Below are 19,553 nucleotides of genomic sequence, written 5' to 3'. Positions count from 1 at the left end.
TTTGTTGAGCATAAATTAAACCATCCCTATGGAAACTACCGAAAACATCATGGCTTCGACATTTAATCGTGTCGATGAAATAACACCTAGAACGATGAGCTGAACCTCCAGAAGTTTGCAGATGGTCAATAGACCACAATCAGCGGCACGGCTACGATGCTCATTAGTGCTGTCCGCGTCATGGGTATCCGTTCCGCGCATTAAGGCAGCGCTCCGAAATGAATTATTTGGCGACGACGAATGCATGCAGAAAGCAATGGTGCACAGAAACAGCACCCGATTTTTTTAGCGGGTCATCATTACTCAATGCAAAGTACTGAAATATAATTTTTGTAATTTGACATGGGCATGCATTCGTTTTCCTTTCATGTGTTTTCTTTAACAATATCAATCCTGCTGCCCGTGTACATTTGTACAATTCCTTACTAAATTGCTGTGTTTCGATTGTGATTGAGATAAGTTAAAACTAGTAAAATTTTTAGTCTATAGTGACTACGAAAATTCGTTTGAAAAAAAAAGCTTCAGGAACGGGATGCGGATTAAAATTGAACTTATTTTTGTAACTGAATTATGTCAGATTTGCAATTAACAGAAAGAAAAGTCAAATTCAATCCTCGATATTATACTTTTTCTGAATCTCACGTTGAATTTTTATTGAGTCAAGTGTCATTATCATCCAGGTACCTACAATAATTGAGTACACAGTTATACCGGTAACTGCAAGACCATGACTTTGAGACCTTAAGACCTGTATTAAAGTTCTAAAGGCAGAATAATGGTAATGGTAAGACAGAATAAGAAGACAGAATACATTCACGACGCATGCCGTTACGAATGAAACGTGAATTTGAATCCGCTGCTAAAAATTATGAAAGAATAGCTAGCATCTTATTAAGATTTCTATGGCTACGACGACACAAAATGTAAAGTCTCTAGGTTTTTGTAACCTCAATATTAAACTCAATGAACATAGTTACCCAGACACGCGCCTGGGCGTTTTAAATGATCTGTGTTGCGAAATTCTCTTGGGTCAAAACTTTCAGCAGCAACATCAGAGCATACAAAACTCATGCCTCAATATTTCACTCAATGTCTGAAAATTATTATTTTCCAGGATACAAAACTCACGCCTCATTGCCGGGCTAATCAGCTGCATTTGACGCGTGCATGCACGGCAAATTCACCTGCTGCGATATTATCTCGGCCTCCCGACGTCGGCCTCCAGTCGCGTGGCGACGAGGCTGTACGTGGGACCTCGCGTGCCGCACAGCGCGAAGCCTTCTTATAACAATTAAAAACTTACCGAAATGGAAAAAATTAGTTATTTTCACTCAGAATATTTTCGTACATTTTAAAATTGAAAATTTTCTAAATAATTTTTTATTATTGATTAGCTATATTTTTTTAGCAGTCCGTAAGTATTCTACGACGAATTATCTGAAGTAAACAATCTTAATACAAAAGCCTTATGAATTATATTCTAGGGGTAGAAACTACTTATACATAATCTAATTGCGAGTGACTAGATACAGTTTAATTTTAATAGCTATAATTTTTAACTGATACGGTGTCATTATTAATTCGTAATTTATTCCCAACCTTTGCATCAAAAAAATTAGATTAGTCAAGATTGACCTGATTCATGCCGAAAAAAGTTTTCTCGCCTCACATCTCTCAAAGATACACACTCATTTAAAGTCTCTCAATTCAAATGTTTCTCAACATTTTAATCATAGATTACTTGTACCGTTCTTCACGGTTCTTGACAAAATGGTTAAGCAAATTTTTAGCAGCTAGCTTCATTTCCGAAAATATTTAAATGTCAGAAACCGAGTAAAAAATAACTTACATCAAATCCACAGTATACGAGGCTTGCTACGAACCCAATATTTTGTAAGTTCTACAATTCTATCATTTGACAGGATGTTTGAAATCAATTTCGATGACTAACAGTTAGTCGAAAACGAAAATGCCCGATGCGTAAATGAGATAAAATGTGAACCATGCTATTGATATCGACCGATCATATCGACAAATTAAAGAAATATATAGAGTCCATTGGGTTTAAGCAGTCATTTGTATCTCTGCATGGTCTCTAACCAATTGTTGCTATACAGGAACTTAAAAACCTTTTTAGACTGGGCTACTAAATTTACTGGACAACTTCTAATTAATAAGCTAGGAAAGGATGGTCGATGCAAAAGGCCATCAAAGCACCTCTAAAAACAAAATGGCTCTTTTAATACAATTAGGAGTTGTTTAGTACTAACCATTTCCGCGGTTTTAAATTTTAGCTGTTTTTGCTCATGAAAAACATATCTGGGAAATATTTACATTCCTGAAATTAGCAACTATACCGTCTCCGTATATGGAAAGCACATAATTTGATCGAAACTCTTCGAAATTGTACGGATTTATTTGTCTCACAGGATGAGATTAAACTATTTTTACAAATCTAAGCTTGATTCACATGAGGTTCTACTTCTATTTCGTTCAACATTATTAATAAGTGATAGCTCCGCCTTTTCGATGCGAACTTTAATGTCCATTGCAGATTAACCTATATTCTTACCAACAGCTTCAACCTTATTATGGATTATTATGGATTAACCAACATCTTTATCGCTTCTGCATCTAGGTACTCGTAGGAGCGTCTGATCAGCCCAAGCAGTTTATTAGATTTACTAACTTGTGTTTGAACGTGCCTAGAAACTTTCAGCTGTGTGTTAACATAAACTCTCAGATATTCTTCCACTGCCGACATTACAATCACAAATCACTATTTGTGACCATATCTTCTTATTCTGCATGTTTTTTCTTCATTGTTACTAAATACTAAAATTCAGTAGAACTCACCTTTTGTACAAATCAAATGCATCATTCACCAGATGAATGAACACCTTCATTTTATCGCAAGATATTTGCAGTCGCCACCCTTAAAGGCATATTGATACATTAAACACAGCTGTTCGTATTGAAGTCGGTGAGGGACTCGATTTCTGAGAGGGAAGCCAAGATCATTTCATTCGGGAATATTGATTTTTAGATTATTAATTTTGAGAGACATTCATCCGACTAACGGCACATGATAAAACTCCAATCAACACGAGCAAGCAAGATGAATGGTTAATAAAAAATAACAAATAATTCGTTCCTTTTACGAACAACATGCAGGGATTAGTGCTACTATCATTTGATGTTTTAATCATGTAAAACCTTTATATTTTAACAGAAATTTTCAAAAGCAGCGTTATCTAATATTTAGAGACGGCTGCAGGCTGCTGCGGTCTCTAAGCATCTCCGACCCTACCGAGCACTAACGCCTGCTGTGAGGTGGCTCAGCCTGTATACGGCGCTGTTGAGTTTTCCTGTTCGGCGACAACGATTTAAATATAAATTTTGAATTTTATTAATATTAACAGTACTTCCTTCGCCGAGATCGCAAATACTTCATTCGAACAGTGAACGGTTGTATTTTGATTTCGTTTTTCCGAAATTTAAATCATTTGATTATGATATACCGTATGCGATGCACACAAAATTGGCTATTTATATACATCCAAAATAAAGCGATAGCTACTTCAGAATGAAATTTAATTCGCCAAAATCCGATTTAATAAGAATATGCGTCTTTAGGCTTGCCAGTATCGGGAGTAACATCGTAATATTCTTTTTATACCAGTATTCCGAAAAAGTTTTGCATTATTTTACTTAGTGCATGAAATTTTTTTCATTAGCAAGTCGTAATTATTTTCATGAGCGCTCTTATTGAATTTATTTTATTTGTTGCTGATATAACAAAAATTTGATATTGACGTACAAAATTTTCATCTCTGCGACCAAAATTTGTCGTTAAATTTCGTAACCCATTACTCTGAATTAGAAGTAGCTGGACTGCATTTAAAATTACTTCATTCGGACGTAATATTTAACCATTTAGGTCATTCATGAAATTTTGAGGAAACTTAGACTTTTAAGAGTGTTTGAGCCTCGCGATAATCTTGAAATGCTACGGGCTCGTGCAGTTCAAATCTATTTAATACTGCCGAATGATTGTACGTGTACTTGTAGCATGGCACTGTTATTACATATATAGTGGCTATTTAGGCACGGTATCTCAATGAATATCGTTGAGGATGTTACCTAGATCTGGAATTTCATTTGTAGTGGTCAAGTCATTATGAGAAGTGATTTATGAATTAAATTTTAAATCATATAGTTTGATTATGCGCATTTAATTTTTTGCAGGAATCATAAATTTAAATTTCTTTTCATCTTCAAATCGAAGTCAAAACAAATTTTATTTTGTCAGTCGAGTATTTAATTAAATCAGTTTGAAAACTATTATGGAATTTGAGTAGAACTGGGTTCTGGAAATCTCAAGTTTATTCTATTTGCGACACTGACGGTATAATTAAGCTGCTAATCATTTCTACTGAATTGACTACTCCTAGCACAGTTCTCGACGCAGTGACTAATTTACTGCACTCGACCCAAGGTTATTTCCTGAATAAATTACCGTTAATCAATTATCATGAAGTTCGTTCAGCTCGCTATTCTGTTGCACCGCTTAAGCAACACCTGCGCTGTCTACTGGATTGACGAGAGCAACCGAAGCAACTGTGGCTTGAGCTCATGTGGACCCATGACCATTAATGCTGACAGCAAAATAATGTGCGGCAGTTACTGTAGCACTATGGGCTGTGACTTATTTGAAGTTGACAACGGTGAGTGTAAATAGATACATAGATCAGTAATTTTCAAAAGCTCGATAATTAACGGTTAATGGTTAGGCCGTGATGTCGCCAACAAATTTACAACACTTCTCTTTAACTTCACTTCTTGTTTGTTTGTTTGTCTGCTACAAATATTATCGATATTTAATACACTTCTACCTGCCCAATCAATCTGAAATTTTACACACTTGCGTAAGTTATCATGAATCGATTGACAGAATAAATAATTTAGAAATTTTAATTTTTTCTATAATAAAAATAAATTTAAAATTAATTTTTATAATATTTGAAAATAAAATTAGAAATTCATTGTACATGTGCAACATCGGAGACACTGGATTCTTCAGAAGTGTTGTCTTTAAGAAGTAATTTTTATACGTATGTTATTAATTGTGATTTTAATATTTTTAACACGTAAATTTAGCTAAAATGCACATTATTTTAATTCAAAATTTTGAGAAAATAATGCTCTTTTTAAGTAAAGTGAGCATGTATTTTTAATTTGGATTTTAATATTTTTACCACGTAATTTTACCTAAAACGCACATTATTTGAGCTAAACATTTAAAGAAAATAATGCCCTTCTTAAGTAAATTGACTATTTATTTTTAATTTTAATTCGAATATTTAGCAAGAGTTCTCTTTAACTTAACTTCTTGTTTGTTTGTTTGTGTGCTACAAATCTTATACTCGATATTTAACACACTTCTACCTGTTCAATCGATCTGAAATTTTGCACAAATTTTTACATTTTTTCGCATAAAAAATTGAAAAAATACTTTTTTTAAATATTTAAAAATAAAATAAGAAATTCATTGTAGATGTGTAATATCGGAGACACTAACCTCTTTAGAAGTGTTGTCTTTAAAATGTAAATTTTAAGGGGGAGGTATACCCTAAAATTTTCAGATTTGGCATTTTTGGGTTTTAATCTCATCTTAAAGCTGAAATTCTGCTCTTTCCAATGGTACCACTGCCATCCCTGTACGTAAATATTTACGTTCATGACGTCTCTTTAAAGGGAAGCGGGTGGGAGAGTTCTTTAACTAATTAGATATAAAGTAATTAGCTGCTGAAATCTTTGAATATAGTTTCTACTTTAGTTGTGCTGCAGTTACATGCTTAGTCTCATCTTAAAGCTGACATTCTGCGCTTTCTAACGATACTACTGCGATCCATGTACGTCAATATTTACGCACACGGCTGGTATTTAACGGGGGGCGGGGGGGAGGGAGTTCCTTCACTAATAGATCCAAGGAAATTAGACCGGCAAGACTAGATATATGGCAGTATCTGGCATCTGAGCTCAGTTACCCTCCTAACTTTGTACGTAGAGGTGTGCTACAAGTCGCTGCTAGCATCCTTGAGTGGATTAAGCTACAGAAGCCTGTAGTTTGGCATCCATGATGCATTGAGTGCCTATTTCGAGGCGCACGAAACTTTGTCGCGCCGTCCTGAAAAGTTTAACTTATTGTCACGGAAAAGCCTACTCCTCCTAGAGTTTTGAAGCTACAGCGATGAGACATATACCATTCTATTCGTAAAGACCATACCTATCGAGTAACGAGGCCTTTTTTACAACACTTCTCTTTAACCTGTCTCTTATACACATCTAGATGTGTATAAGAGACAGATTTTACAGCGGAAGTGAAAATATAGTTAATTTTAATCACAACTATTCCNCGACGGGGATAACACTACTGTGTTTCACTCGCTGGACCAACCTTGGCTTCTGATCGACTTGATAAGTTGCGTGCGAGTTGAAAAAATCAGAGTGCTACCTTACACTCTGTTGCCAAATCAAGTGGAACGCTTCGTGGATATTCAGGTGAATATCTAGAGATATTCTGTATATTTTTTTCTTAATGGGGTTAACGCTGAATGTTCCGCATAAATTAAAGTCTAATGGAGTTTTCATAAGAACGAAAGCATCAGTTAATGACGATTTACTCTCACGTAACAATTCCTTGTCAACTGAGAAATAGCAGACGTTAACAGTTTAAGCCATAACGATGAGATAAATTATTGTCATTTCTTGCCATTTTCATTTAAGCATTGAATTATCAGATTATGTTTCGATTTTGTTAAGTAACACGTACAAATTAGCGATTTGAAAGAATTTCTTCAACTATTCTTGTGTACGATAAGGTTTAATCGAGAAAGTAAGCGAACATCGTGCAACCGAGATCAGACTATTGTCATCAGGTATCGTTTCATCCGTTGGATAGTCGATAAATTTCCAGGATTTCAGTTATACAGTACAATATTACAACTGTGAAACAACATTGTATTATCATAAAGTATTCATCAATACAATATGACAACTGATGAATACAATATGACTGTTTTCATTTTCACACCGTCAGACAATACAAAATGAAACTCCTCATTTTCACACTATCAGTTCCTGGGCGGCGTGAACCCTCCTGCTAGCCCAGGAGACTTCAGTGCCTACACAGTGCTGGCCTACTACGCCGGTCCTCCAGCACTAGGAAGTCTGCAGTGGATAGAATTCAACCTATCGTCGCCCGTCTGCTCCCGCTACGTGGCTGTCAACAAACGCGCGCAGCATCCGTATCCATTCTACCTGCTGGTGGTTGTAGATTTGGAGATCTGGACTTCGTACTAATTAATGCAACTTTCTCTCTAATTTTTAGCGCATTTTCTCATTTATGGAAAAAAATGCACTATTGTGCTCGCCATGTCCGTCTGTCTGTCTGTCCGTTCGTGACCTCAAGTTTTCGTCGACGAGAAAATGCGCTCTCTGTCACTCACTGCAGTGAGTACTGAGTTATATATATTTTTTTCTTTCTGTCAATTAGTTGACTGCTAATTAACCTTTCACTTCAAGCCCGTTTTGGCAGTTGCCATAGGTTTTTATTTAATTGAAATTATTCAATACATTTTTACATTACATTTTATGTTAACTGTGATGCTGGATCAAGTGCCTTCGTATGAAATCTAGGTTCACATTAAAATCGTTAAAAGTTGAAATTTCCAATGAGATCACGTAAAGTTGGATAGACTCCCTCGATAACATATACTACTCCAAATAAGATAACATTTGCGTTACGATTAATTCGCTGCAAAACCTCTTAATTGAGGCTCAATAACCCAAACTTAATAATTAGATGTGTATAAGAGACAGAAGCAGACCATGATATCAATCTTGAAAAATTCATGGCTGCGGTCATGCGCCGAAACATAACGCTCAACGACTCTAAAACCATAAAATCGGTACCCAGTATCAATATTCTGGGATATTGTGTGGGAAATGGGGTCATTAAGCCCGACTCAGAGAGACTTCGTCCCCTTCAAGAGCTTCCGCCTCCCACAAATAAGTCTTCCTTGCTGAGAGCCCTGGGTATGTTTGCGTACTATGCGAAGTGGATTGAGAATTTCTCGGACAAGATTCACCCGCTAGTCAACACAAAATCCTTTCCACTCGATCAAAACGCTTTGTCTGCTTTCGAAACTCTCAAGTCACAACTGGCCAGCGCAACTTTAACGTCCATCGACGAGGAATTGCCTTTTGTTGTAGAATGTGATGCTTCAGACGTGGCAGTGTCAGCAGTCTTGAACCAGGGTGGACGTCCAGTTGCCTTTATGTCAAGAACTCTACATGGGAGCGAATTGCATTACCCTGCTGTTGAGAAGGAAGCAACGGCTATCATAGAAGCGGTGCGTAAATGGAACCATCTTCTGGCCAGACGCCCTTTCACTTTGATCACGGATCAACGGTCAGTGGCTTTTATGCTGGACAGAAAGAAGAGGACTAAGATAAAAAACAACAAAATACATCTATGGAGGTTAGAGCTGGCATCATTCAGCTACTCGATCAAATATCGTCCAGGGAAGGATAACGTCACTGCTGATGCGCTGACAAGAGCCTCGTGCTGTTCATCCTTCCGGTCCTCCACACTCGTAGAAATTCATAATGGACTGTGTCATCCGGGAGTCAGAAGAATGCTACACTTCGTTAGAACGAAGAATCTCCCATTCTCAACCGAAGATGTCAAACGGACGTGTGCCTCTTGTAGAATATGCGCAGAATTGAAGCCTCGGTTCTTCAGGGCTGAAGAAGGGACCCTCATTAAAGCCACGCAGCCAATGGAGCGTCTCAGTATTGACTTCAAGGGACCTATCCCATCAGCTACGAAAAATACGTACATCCTAACAATAGTTGACGAATATTCTCGTTTTCCGTTCGCTTTCCCATGCCCAAATACGCAGTGTTCCACGGTGATCAAATGCCTCGAAACCGTCTTTACCCTCTGTGGCATGCCTAATTACATTCATTCAGACAGAGGTTCTTCGTTCATGTCATCAGAACTCAAAGATTATCTCTCGCAGAAAGGAGTAGCTACAAGTCGTACAACTCCTTATCATAGTACAGGCAACGCGCAGTGCGAGAGGTATAACGGAATAATTTGGAAATCGGTCCAACTTTCACTGAGAAATTATCACTTGGCCGACCATCAGTGGGAAAGGGTGCTGCCGACCGCTTTACACTCAATCCGGTCCCTGCTTTCGACTTCAACGAATGTGACACCGCATGAAAGGTTCTTTGCCTTTCAACGAAGATCTTCACACGGAGTTTCGCTCCCATCATGGCTAGGATCGCCAGGACCAGTTCTTCTAAGACGATTCGTTCGTCACTCTAAACAAGATCCGATGGTTGACGAGGTGGNGTACAACGTCAGCAGCGGTACAGCACAACGTCAGCAGCGGTACAGCACAACGTCAGCAGCGGTACAGCACAACGGTAACTGGGATGAATTTATTCAAGGAAACGGCGAATTGATGCAGTGGATGGGCATCAATATAATATAATTTGGTCAGGATATAATTGAAAGGCAAAAATTAGATCGCAAGATGACCAAGACAGAAGGCGAGGGGGGAAATATGGCGGGAAAGAAAAAAAATGGGTTTAAGGAAGGGTCATTGCATTCAAGACTGGTTTTATTTACATGCATGCCTACAGAGGCATCAGCAACGAGCAGGTTGTCCGCTGCCATGCTGGTCAGACACTCGTACTCCGACCGACCGACGAACAAACACTCCAGTGTGCCATGTGACGTGAGTAAAAGTGTACGTTGTGTGTTGCCACCGCTCTGCATTGAGCGTCGTTTCTAACTCTCAGCTCCCGTTTCACATTCTGAGCACAAAAATCTCAACTGAAAGTGAAAGTTTATAAGACTCTCATAGGCAGGCATGTTTGTTAATGGTGCCTACTGTCTGGTAGGAGATGATGCCATGCGGCGTATTGCAAAACCAGTGCGGCTCTGCTGATGCACTTCTGTAGTTGCAGCTGATGTAGTTATTTTCATTGTTGATGGTGCTGCTGATGTAGTTATTTCTTCTGTTGCCGGTGCTGCTGATGTAGCTACTTTTGCTGTTGCTGGTGCTGTTGAGGTAGCTATTTCTTCTGTTGCTGGTGCTACTGATTTAGCTATTTCTTCTGTTGCCGGTGCTGCTGGTGTAGCTATTTCTTCTGTTGCCGGTGCTGCTGGTGTAGCTATTTCTTTTGTTGCTGGTGCTGCTGATGTAGCTATTTCTTCTGTTGCTGGTGCTGCTGGTGTAGCTATTTCTTCTGTTGCTGGTGCTGCTGATGTAGCTATTTCTTCTGTTGCTGGTGCTGCTGATGTAGCTATTTCTTCTGTTGCTGGCGCTGCTGATGTAGCTATTTCTTCTGTTGCTGGCGCTGCTGTTACCGCTTCTGTTGTTGTTTGTGTTATGTTCCGGTCGCGTTCGATAACTCATCGTCTTGTTATTGGCAGTTGTTACGCCGGTGGACGCAACTACGCAAGATATTGATGCAGCTTTTATCGCTACTGAGACTTCTGCGTTTATCGCTGCAAGTACAGCTATTGCTGCTTCTATTGCTGTTATAGCTGCTATTACTGTTATATCAATAGCTGTTTTTTGCGCATTTGGGACCGCTGTTGTTGTCGCTGCTGTTTAGGCTCTGCTTTCATTTGCTTTGTACATTGTTCACTGCTGCTGATTGTGGCACTGCTAGTGTTTATGTCGTACCTGCTTCCATTGTTTTCGTTTCTATAGCTGCTCTTTCTTCTCACGCAAGGTCATCCTTCAGCATCATTGTCGTCCCGTAAATAAGTTGCTTTTGGAATCACTAGGAGGTTTAGGTACATAGCGGAAGTTCGTTCTCCAAATATAGAACACCATTGTCAGGTTACCTTTAAATTTGCCACCGCCCCACCTGCCCAATCTACATTGCCCTAGGGTACGTCTTGAGCGGTAGGGTGGGAAGAGGGGTGATGTCAGCTGCCTCGCTATCTGCTGGCCGCGAATGTGGCTTCCTGATCACCTCTTGATGACAAATGCAATCAAACCCTTGAGGATTTAGTGGTATTTCAGGTGTGAGAGATAGACATTTGTCTGGTGACAAGATCCGCAACTTTGTCACGCAGTATTTGTTTATATTTTTTATCCTCAGTCTTCTCACTCTGCTGTGCACCTCATGTTGAATAGTGTGACGCGACTGTATCTGAGAGTGACTTCAAGATACTCGGTTCCATTTTTGGCGATTCATATCTAAGGATTTTGGAATCGACGCATATTTTTAAACGTAAACTATGCGTCAATTACGCGCACACTGTACACCTGTTGTCCCCCTTGATATTGTTAATCGATAGTTTTTTTCCTTTGTTGTTAACTTAGTGTCAACTTAGGTTTTAATCTGTGTCGTGACTATTGTTGTTTGGCTGTGTTGAGCCTGAACGCATGTTAGAGACAAGGAAAATAATGTGTAAGAATGCACATCACGCATGTTGGACACAAGGAAAATAATGTGTGAGAATGCACATCACGCATGTTGGACACAAGGAAAATAATGTGTGAGAATGCACATCACGCATGGTGGACACAAGGAAAATAATGTGTGAGAATGCACATCTTCGCTGCATGTGACTACTGTTGGCAGAGCTGTTTCAGTGCTGCAAAGGAACGGTTGTAGATCGGTTTGACGGCTGTTCAATTGCCTTTTGCAAGCTGTTTGGCGATTATGTTGGGCTGTTAGGTGCGGTTTTTTTGAACGCTGTTAGATAGCATTTAAAATTCAATTCAATGAATTGTCGAAGCACTGTTCATTTGGCGTATCTTGAAGAAGAATAAAATCACCGAAATATACCATTCTTTTGCAGTTAAATTGTGTAAAAACTTTACAAAGACCAAGCTAATATGTGAAACTACTCGACTATATTTTTTTAAACAACAAGCAGCCAGGGTACACCATATATTATGTTAATTTTATTCTATTTTAATGACCGTCCAGCGACGCAGCTGCACTTTCATCTGTGCATGAGCAAGGCAGATATCGCTTTTAATTTCAGATAATTAATTTAATGCTGCCAAAAATTGTATAATAATGAAATGAATCAGAGCGGACCAATAGCCGTTGCTCCCAAGTGTATCTATTGACAACTTTAAATGAATTAGAGCAAGTGGAATTTTATAGAATCAGCGTTGGCTAAAAGTTTACAGCTTTTTCCCAATTACCGAGTTGCCAAAGTTTCAAGCTAAAACGTCGAGTAATCGTTGGTCACTGGGACCTTGAACTGTTTAACTCAGCTCAAGTGTTCACCTAGAAATACGGTATTATCATTAGTACTATCTATGAACTTCAAAGAAAAAATAATCATGAATATGAAAGAGATTCGCTATATTTATTTTGTTCGTGTAGAGTGAATTTATGGTGAATTTTATTGGTTTTATTGCCTTTCAATTTCCTGGTAAATAAGATATTCTAGCAATCAAATTATTTTAATGCTAGGACGAACGATTTTTTCGTTTAGTTACCATCGACATCAAGTTTAATTCCTGAATAATGCTGTGTACTATTTGTTCACTAAATTTTATTCCTCCGCAGATCCTTCAAGATGGCCGGCGCTGGATCTATTGCCAGCCCTCCTACGTCCGCAGTTAATTTGAGCGACAAAACCATCAACACTTGCCTATGCAATATTTTCGCTAACTTGCATCTTAGTCCATTAGTCATGGGAACTATTGTAAAGACGGAATGTCAGGGAAAGAAAGATTATGAGACTTATAGAAAATACTTGGATCGTTTGCGAACAGAGAAAAACGAACCAGTTTTCTCCAATAGAGAATGGAAACAAGAATTTGGTTTCAACTCAGAAATTTTTGCCCAAGAGACGAGTCCTGCTAACTTCGATGTCACTGCTATCTTCTGTTTGCTTTCCCACATTTTCACAAAAGTTAGAAGATATGATACGAGTACGAGCAAAGAAATGTTTGACAAGTTGCGTGTCGTCAAGAATATGCGAAACAACGTTTTCCACAATATGGATCAACTTCAGAACGAGAAAAATTTTGATGATCTGACATCAGCATTGTTTGATCTAATAGAAGAAGCCGGAAGATTTTACTCAGTTTCAATGGACCCAAGTATTTTATCTTTTCCTTCTGATGTTATGAAACAAAAGCTTAGTGATGAAATAGACCAACTGAAGGGCTTGGACAAAAATGACATTCATTACTGGGTATCGAGGTTGGTTTTGGACGGAAAAGAAGCCATAAGACTTCTCTGGGTGCCAACGCTATCCTGCGAAATGCTTATGTTGAGCCACGACGTGGTTCTACGCCAAGACGTATTCCACGCCCTTGACGTAATGGTGAGGGAAGGCAGCAGCGAAAATGTCCTCCCATACACCAAAATTTTTGAGGCATCGGAACAGGTGGTGGTGGTAACAGGGGTTGCTGGTGCTGGTAAGACAACACTCCTGAAAAACATCATGCTCCAATTTTTCATGCATGTGGATGCTGATTACTTGATCTCATTTGACCTGCTCATCTTTTTCGAGTGCAGAGATCGCGACTCGAAAACACTGAATGACGTCATCGAGCAACACTTCGAAAATCTGTGCAACGAGCGAGGTGGTCAAGAGAACGTCCCAAAAGCCCTTCTACGCCTCAAGGTGCTATTTATAATCGATGGCTTCGATGAAGTTCACGCCGAATCATTAGCTGTTGTAAGTGAGGTCATAAGGAAAAGGCGAAGAAGCAATTGGCGTGTACTGATCTCTAGTCGTCCTCATGGCATGGAGAAATTGGGACCAATCCTGACCCGCAATGACGCTTGCTACACTGCGTATGAGATTGTGCCTCTGAGAGCGCTTGAAGACCAACTTGAATTCCTGAGGAAGTACGAAGAGTCCTTTGGTAAAGGTAATAAGGCAGGAGAAATTACAAGGTGCTTCGAATCGCTCAATGAGGACGTCCGAAGTCTATTTACGGAACCCATTAACTTGATGCATTTCTGTGCCGTGCATAAGTACCTACCTGACATGATCTTATCATGGGAAATGCCTGGAGACGTGGCCCATAGTATCCTACAGTTGTACAAAAAACTCGTTCTGACGAAATTGTTGGATGCAAGTTACAACAAACCAGACGACCTTGTTGCCGACCTGTTTGAAGTCATCGGCAAAGAAGCATTAGAATTACTTGTAGAAAATGTCATAGTTATATCAGAAGAAAAGTGCGAGCACATTAAACAACAGTGTAAATTGAAATTTACTAAAAGGGCCAACGAAATAGACGATGAGATTCTCTTGTCAGTGGTTCTGAAAATACAAAGGCCACCGAATGGTAAAGGATGCACAAAATACTCCTTTAAGCACAAATCTATTCAAGAAATATTCGCTGCTGAATACGTCCTCCGTTGCATCATTAACTCAGACGAGTCCCTCAACCTCATCCTGGGAGTCGCGCCGGACCAAATAACCCGGTGAGAAAATAAGAAATAAATATATATACCTATATCAAATTCGTCAAAAAAAATAAATTCTGGGATCAAAAATACCAAATGACATGACGTATTCCGAAATGGCGAGGAGGGAAGCTGATCAACACACGGAGCAGCTGATCCTATCTCTCAGGCATTCTAACACAATTTTGAAGATTCTAACTATGAAATAGGTAAATCCTAAAATTTTAGGAGCTTATCAATCAGCTTCTATTTGTCCGCATTTTGTTCTACCATCCGTTCCCAAGTCAGACAAGTGCGAGGTCCTGGTTCCTACTCCAGCAGTCGATGAGCGGTAGGTGTTGAGTTCGCCCGAATTAGCGCGGTAGCTCAGGCCAAGTCTGACTAGAAGATAAAAATCCCCCCTTGTCTTTACTCCGTAGTGGGAAGGAGGCAGAGGCAGTTGAATTTATTGCCTTACTTTCTTTCAATACATAAACTCTAAGTCACTTTTTTTTAAACTGGCCGAAAATTATGACCATACAAAAAACTCACATCCCTACTCTGTTCAAACTTTAGTAAAGGCAACATGAGCCGACAGTTCTGCTGTGTCGCGCATTGCGTCAAAGTCTACCCTATAAGAGCAACTATGGCCGTTTCAATTCTCAGCTCTAAATTTTAACCTTGACATGTCACGTATTTTCAATTGGAAACAGCAGGTCATGCTCCTACACTTGAAACATCTTGGTGGTTGGCGCACTCAAGACGAAAATGAAGTAAAATATTTGTGAAGCAATTGTTAGAAAATCAAGCGGCAAATTTTCGATGAGAAGTGTAGTCAAAAACTGGTCAACGTTTTGACTAGTTGGAGAAAATTTTGTTTAAAAGAAGACTGGGGTACATGACATGTCCAAAACATAATCCGCTAAATGCACGTTAACTCTACTGCCAATGGTGCAATGTGCAATTTATGAGGATTGGCTTCCAAACGTGTCCAATTTAGTCATAAAAACTTTCACACTGAAATGACTCATGAATTTGCTTCACGGTCCAATTTTTTCAGGGTAGGACTTTCCAATAGATTGACGCCCCTAAATTGGATAACGATTCGAGCGACTTTTCCCATTGTGAACGTTACCTCTGAACTCGAAGTTTTTATCTGTTAGCAATGACTAGCGGGAAGTTCCCAGCCAAGATAAATGAACTGCACCAAGTTCTCAGTCATAAGCAGTAAACAGTAGCTTCCAAACCATGAGAAGAAAACTCCATTATCGTAACCCTAATGTTTTTTACAAAAAAAAACACGAAATTAAATCAAAATGTTCGCAATTTAATGCAGCGTTTTTGAAAACGCTGAAAAGGTAGATGAATACTGTGTCTCACCAGATGAGGAACAAACCAAAATATGTTGTATGTAACAGATAATTACCCAAGATCTTATTTTGTGACTACACATCCTATAAAACGCTGTCACAAACGCTTCCACCAGCTTGCGGGAAGTGCTGTTGTACGTGGTGCCGGCCCTCAGCAACCGCAGTGGCAGCCACTTCCATCGGCGGTGGCGGGAGCTGAAGGAGGCCCTAGGCTACTCCGGCGTCACCGCGGACGATGTGAGGAACTGCGTCGCGCGCTGTCCTGACCATGTCGCGCAGCAGGTGGCCGAGCTTGCTACCTTGGTTGGAAACGAGGACTGGAGGATCCTGAACGGTGGGTGAAGTTCAAATGTGTTTGATGTGGTGTTAGGTTTACTCACGTTGGATGTAGTGGATGATGTTCACGTGTGTTTGATGAGGTGTGAGGTTTACTCACGTTGGATGTAGTGGATGACGTTCACGTGTGTTTGATGAGGTGTGAGGTTTACGCACGTTGGATGTAGTGGCTGGTTCACGTGTGTTTGATGAGGTGTGAGGTTTACTCACGTTGGATGTAGTGGATGACGTTCACGTGTGTTTGATGAGGTGTGAGGTTTACGCACGTTGGATGTAGTGGCTGAAGTTCACGTGCGTTTAATGTGGTGTGAGATTTTCTCATGTTCTTTATAATGCACCACGTTCACATGTTTAATGCGGTGTGTAAAGTTTCTTTCGGCATCCTCGATGGAAACTCTCCGATTTGCTCACGTCATACGGTCCCCCTATATGACCGGATCACCATTATCAGTTCACATCTTCTCGACACATACTGGGCTCTTCACCTCACACTTAATTCTGTCCTTATACACATTATTTCTCCATTAAACCCTCACCATCTCAACGGTTCCTCAAACTGACCTTTTTTCCATTAACTTCAACAAAGGTCACTGGCCAGACTTCACGGCCGCGGTGTTGGCTGCACTTCAGCCGGAGCCCGTCCTCACCTCGTGCGGGAGCAATGGCTATAATAGTCACCCTGCAGTGGCTTAGACTCCCGCACCTCTTAGACTGCCTTGTTAAGTTTTGTACCTGCTCGACTTCAAACCAAGTCTCTCAACTGCCGCAGCTCTTTTCCCGCTCGCGCACCTAATTGCGGATGGCTTCAACTCGCAACGAATCACAGCCCGCACAGTAGCATGCCGCCATCGACTTTCAAAATCATTCGATACTGTCAACCATGCTCTGTTCTTCTCTCTATAAACAACAGCTACAACGTTCACTCGTGTAAAACGTAATGGGTGACATTTAGATTTATTTGATGTATTGTGTGGCATACACTAATGTTGGATGTTGTGGGAGACGTTCGCATCTGTTTCATGTGTTGTGCGATGTGTGGCCTTCATGTTACTTGTGTTGAGGGATGTTTACTCATGTTGAGTGTGGTGATTGACGTTCACTCATGTTGATTGAGGCGAGTGACTCTCGCTCATGTTGACTGTGATGTGTGACGCACACTCGTGTTGAGTCGTCTTTCACAGCGTCAAAGAACTGTTTAATTTCCCCTATGTTGACCGCATCAGGTCGCCATGTTGCAGTGGGAGTAGCGATGCTGTGCCACTGGAAGCCCCGACGTCTTGTGGTGGACATTGACTACGTCGCCCTGAAAGAGACGCAGTGGGGGGAGTTCGTGGCGAGAGCGGAGGGCGTAGAAGTGGTGCTCAAGCTCCGTCCTGACGACTATCAACCCCTAGACGACTTACTTGTGCCGCTACGCAACAGCGGGTGAGAACCTGCAAATGTAAATGAATAGCACCAAGGTTTTCTCTTTTACGCTGGAAAACCTCTTGTTGCATTGCCGTCGGAGATCTCGGTCTAAACTCTCAGAACAGCCGAATGTTCTTAAATCAACTCGAAGATAATACATAGAATGATTTCCCAGCAAATACCTTGATCGCCACGTATAGCCCACAAAGAACTTGAAATAAATAGCCCACAGACGAACTTTCTTCAAGCTGTTGCTTATTAACTAGTAGATGAATTGTTTCTATCTATTGTCATTTCATTGTTAAGAGTGTACGACATATCAGTATGTCGCTATGGCCTCTAAAACACTATGTCGTCTGGATAGGAGCCTTTAGCACATACGGACGGTACGGTAGGCGTCTCTATGCGTCGTCATCAAGGCCTCTGGACGGCGTCTTTATCACATATTGGTGTCTTCTGCACTATAATCACTATTAATCAACTACTAGTCAGAATACAACAAAATATTTTCCTCGTTCGTGGGCTAAATTCAAAGTTCTTTGTTGTTGTTCACTGATCTACGTGGATGAGAACAACTTCGGTCGTGAAAGATAACTTCTGTGATCAGGATGACGGATTTACGGAATTTTTTTAATATCATTCAAGTTATAACTGAATTTGAATGTAAAGAAAAAATTTAGATACCGGTTTCATGAAATGAATATTAGTTAAAAATAATATAAAATCAGTAAAATGTCACAAACAAGTTTTCCCAATATAAAAAGACATCTGCGCGTGAAAAATAAAGTTCAAGGGGAAAAACGGCTCCTTTCTCTTGTCTTAATTTTGAATGCATTGAAAACAATCAATCACTTCAGTTTATTTAACCATTACCATCCTGGGGGACAGGGTGAGGCTGTCTCATTTCTGTGGGTGCGTTGGCCCTGCCGGCGTGGCAGTGCTCGCCTCTGTGGCTTGCGACTCTTCCTTGTACATCCGCATGGCGGCGCCCCTCGACCTCAGCGCCCTCAGTGGAACCTACTGGTATCTCGGTGAGTCTTGCCCAGCTGAGGCTGTCCCTCAACGGGACACACTGATACCTCGGTGAGTCTTGCCCTGCTGAGGCTGTCCCTCGGGGGACACACTGGTGCCCCGGTGAGTCTTGCCCAGCTGAGTCTGTTCCTCGGGGGGACACACTGGTACCTCGGTGAGTCTTGCCCAGCTGAGGCTGTCCCTCGGGAGGACACACTGGTACCTCGGTGAGTCTTGCCCTGCTGAGTCTGTCCCTCGGGGGGACACACTGGTACCTCGGTGAGTCTTGCCCTGCTGAGTCTGTTGAATCGAGGAGAGTCGCTGCACTGAAACTCTGCAATGAAACGAGATTTTATGTCGAGAAACTTTCTGAATCAAGTCAGCAAACCATTACACTGATAAGATTTGCCTTTGGAATAGAGACTATCGATTCTCGCTTCCCTCTCTTTACGAGGTTTTCATTAAGCTACACGTTTAATAAAATTAGTTAAATGGTTCGACATAATAACAGTAAATGCTCAAAGCGGTTTTTGAAAATTCACTCTTTAAGGGATGTAAATCAAAACCATGTTTTATAAGTGATATGAAGTTATGTTCTCAGTGAAATGTGTCCAAAATGTGGCACCGCGATTGGAATATTAGTTTCTTCCTGTGCATTCTTCTTGTCGGCAAAATCTGTCCAGCTTTGCTATTATTTTTGTTAATTTATCAAGAAAATAATGACGTAACGCGTGATAAAATGTTTATTGAGTTTAACAAATAGCTCTGGAGTGATGCAAATTATTTATGAAACTGTAATTTATTTTATATTATTATTTAACTTATATCAATTTCCCCGAAATAGACAATTCGTGAGAGTCAAGAATCCTTTTTCACCAAATCCCGCTATCATGAATACCGCTACAAATTTTTGAACTAAAATTTGGTTGATGAGTGAACGATTCATTTAATCCAACATTT

The 19,553-nt window shown here is 40.2% G+C and overlaps 2 protein-coding genes across 2 annotated transcripts in view; both read left to right on the top strand.

Moving 5' to 3' along the window:
* LOC108680448 overlaps positions 1 to 7,365 on the top strand; it is a 29,263-nt gene extending 21,898 nt beyond the window's left edge. The window contains exon 19 of the mRNA XM_018169267.2: positions 7,141 to 7,365. Coding sequence (XP_018024756.2) covers positions 7,141 to 7,365 — 225 coding nt within the window. The remainder of the gene's footprint in view (positions 1 to 7,140) is intronic.
* A 4,432-nt stretch (positions 7,366 to 11,797) lies between these two features.
* On the top strand, positions 11,798 to 18,669 carry LOC108680447. Its single transcript, XM_018169266.2, has 5 exons — positions 11,798 to 12,353; positions 12,628 to 14,508; positions 15,956 to 16,173; positions 17,399 to 17,600; positions 18,471 to 18,669. The coding sequence occupies exons 2-5, from the start codon at positions 12,638 to 12,640 to the stop codon at positions 18,667 to 18,669; spliced, it is 2,490 nt and encodes an 829-aa protein (XP_018024755.1). The 5' UTR covers positions 11,798 to 12,353; positions 12,628 to 12,637.
* The last annotated feature ends 884 nt before the right edge of the window (positions 18,670 to 19,553 follow it).

Source organism: Hyalella azteca, unplaced genomic scaffold, assembly GCF_000764305.2.
Source record: "Hyalella azteca isolate HAZT.00-mixed unplaced genomic scaffold, Hazt_2.0.2 contig16847, whole genome shotgun sequence".
NCBI classification, from domain to species: domain Eukaryota; kingdom Metazoa; phylum Arthropoda; class Malacostraca; order Amphipoda; family Hyalellidae; genus Hyalella; species Hyalella azteca.
This window is presented reverse-complemented; position numbering and strand designations above follow the sequence as displayed.